At 51.5% G+C, this 1994-nt stretch overlaps 1 protein-coding gene across 1 annotated transcript in view; it reads left to right on the top strand.

The window, feature by feature from the left end:
- The window catches only part of RAP1GAP2 (RAP1 GTPase activating protein 2), an 86583-nt gene that overhangs the window by 3207 nt on the left and 81382 nt on the right, over positions 1-1994 (top strand). The window contains exon 2 of the mRNA XM_023731001.1: positions 1369-1413. Within this exon, the coding sequence (XP_023586769.1) occupies positions 1369-1413 (45 nt within the window). The remainder of the gene's footprint in view (positions 1-1368; positions 1414-1994) is intronic.

Here is a 1994-nt window from a genome sequence, read left to right as displayed (position 1 = left end):
TCTGCAGGGCCACCCAGGTGGTTTTCTCCCTGTGTGGGGAGAGGAGCACCTGTCTGGTGGGAGGGGCCTTCCCACATCCTCCTTAACAGTGCTGCAGGGTGACTCAGCTCAGAGAAGGCCAGAAAAGGCCACGTCCAATCCCCCAGGTAGCAAGCGCCCAGGTGCCCGGGCTTCCCAGGATGAGGGATGAGAGCATGCATTTGGGGAACATTGGCTGCGCTTCAAATCCAGGCCCTGCCCCTTACTTGCTGGGTGACATTAGGCAAGCAGCCACCCCTCTGGGACTTAAATTTCCTCACTGGTATTTTTACCACTGCTGTGAACTCAAAGGCAACAACAGAAGGAGAGCACTTTGGAAGGTTAAAATCCCGGTGCGTTAGGATTAGGATCAGGCAGGGGTGGCTTCTGGAACTCTCTCCCATCCAAAGGAAACTGGGAATTTCTGCCCAGGTCTGTTTCTCCTAGTTTGTCCCCTCATCTCTCCCCTTACCTGAGTGATTCAAACAATTTTGGCAACACGATGCCCTCCCCTTTTGCAAAACCCACTTACGTCCACTACAGAACCACTGGGCAATGAATGCTCTGTTCCTCAGAAGTGAATTTTCCAGATACCTATAGGTGAACTCCTCTAATGTAGTCCCCAACCATTATATCTGATCCTTACAGTACTGTATGTGTCAGGTGGGAGGTCAGGTGTTCAAATCCTCACTTCAGAGATGAAAGGCATGAAAGCACCAAGAGGTTAAACTTTGTCAAGGGTCGTAAATAGTATGTTAGTGACTGAATGAGGACTAGGGTCCGCTGCAGGCCCTCCTGCTGGGGAGGTAGTGGAGCAGGTAGGACGTGAGGTCCAGAGTCCCGGCTCTGACATCCTCGCCCCTCACCTTCTAGCTCTGTGACCCTGGGAATGATATTTAACCTCCAGGTTGATACTTCCTACCTCATAATAATAACAGCAAGTGCACAGCATAGACCGTGTAGCAAGCACTGTTCTAAGTGCTTAATACATCAACGTTTAACTTTTACCACAACTATAGGTACTGTTACCATTCCCATTTTACAGATGAGAACACTGAGCACAGGGAGGTTTTGTAAGTGGCAGTGTTGGGATTTGAACTGGGGGATTTGGCTCGTGTCCATGTTCTAACCACCCTGCCCTGCTGCCTCGCCTGGGTGTGCTGTGAGGACTGAGTGTGACAATGAGTGTGGCGTGTAGTACCAGGCTCATGGTAAAGGCCCAGTGCATGTTAGCTGTCGCTGTTGTTATTATTACTAACCCTCAGCAAGGCCAGGTACTTTACTTTTCTGCTTGGCCTCTTCTTTGTAACCTTTGCTTTTCCATGGATCCTCTTTTCCTTGTTTCCACAGGGGATCAAGCTTGAAGAGCAGAAGCCGGGACCCCAGAAGAACAAGGTGGGCTGGGTGGATGAGGGGGCCTCCAGGTGGGCCCAGTGAGTGGTAGAGGTGAAAGGAAGGCAGAAGGAGCAGTGAGCTGGTCTTCTATCTCACACCTGTCTAACTCTTTGGTTTCCACCAAGAACCACTTAAATGGCTGCATCCTTGTTAGACTGGTGTGTGGTGGGCAGCAAAGGGGACACTGGCTTGACGCCTTTAGGGACAGCTTGAGAGCAGGCTGGGGATGGAAGCTGCTGGTGAGACCTAAGACTAATCTGACCCCTCCTGCGCCCTACCCGCCCACAATGTTTAGGCCAAGGGGATCAGCTTGTGCTCTAGGCTCCAGTGGGCAGTCAGCTGTCAGCTTCAGGTTCCATGTCCAGGGCCCAGTGGTGCAGCTCAGTGCTTGAACCTTAGCCCCCTTGCCTGGATGGGGCCAACAAACGGGATTCAGAGAAAGCTGGGGTGTCTAGGGCTTACCTCCCAACGATGGTGTTTTAGTCTTCCAGTGCTGCCGTAACACAAACACCACAAGTGGGTGGCTTTAAAGGACAGAGATTTATTTTCTCCCAGTTCTGGAGGTTAGAAGTCCAAATCAG

This window comes from Trichechus manatus, unplaced genomic scaffold, assembly GCF_000243295.1.
Source record: "Trichechus manatus latirostris isolate Lorelei unplaced genomic scaffold, TriManLat1.0 scaffold00040, whole genome shotgun sequence".
In the NCBI taxonomy this organism is placed as follows: Eukaryota; Metazoa; Chordata; class Mammalia; order Sirenia; family Trichechidae; genus Trichechus; species Trichechus manatus.
Note: the sequence above shows the minus strand (reverse complement) of the source record. Positions and strands in the feature narration are given on the sequence as shown.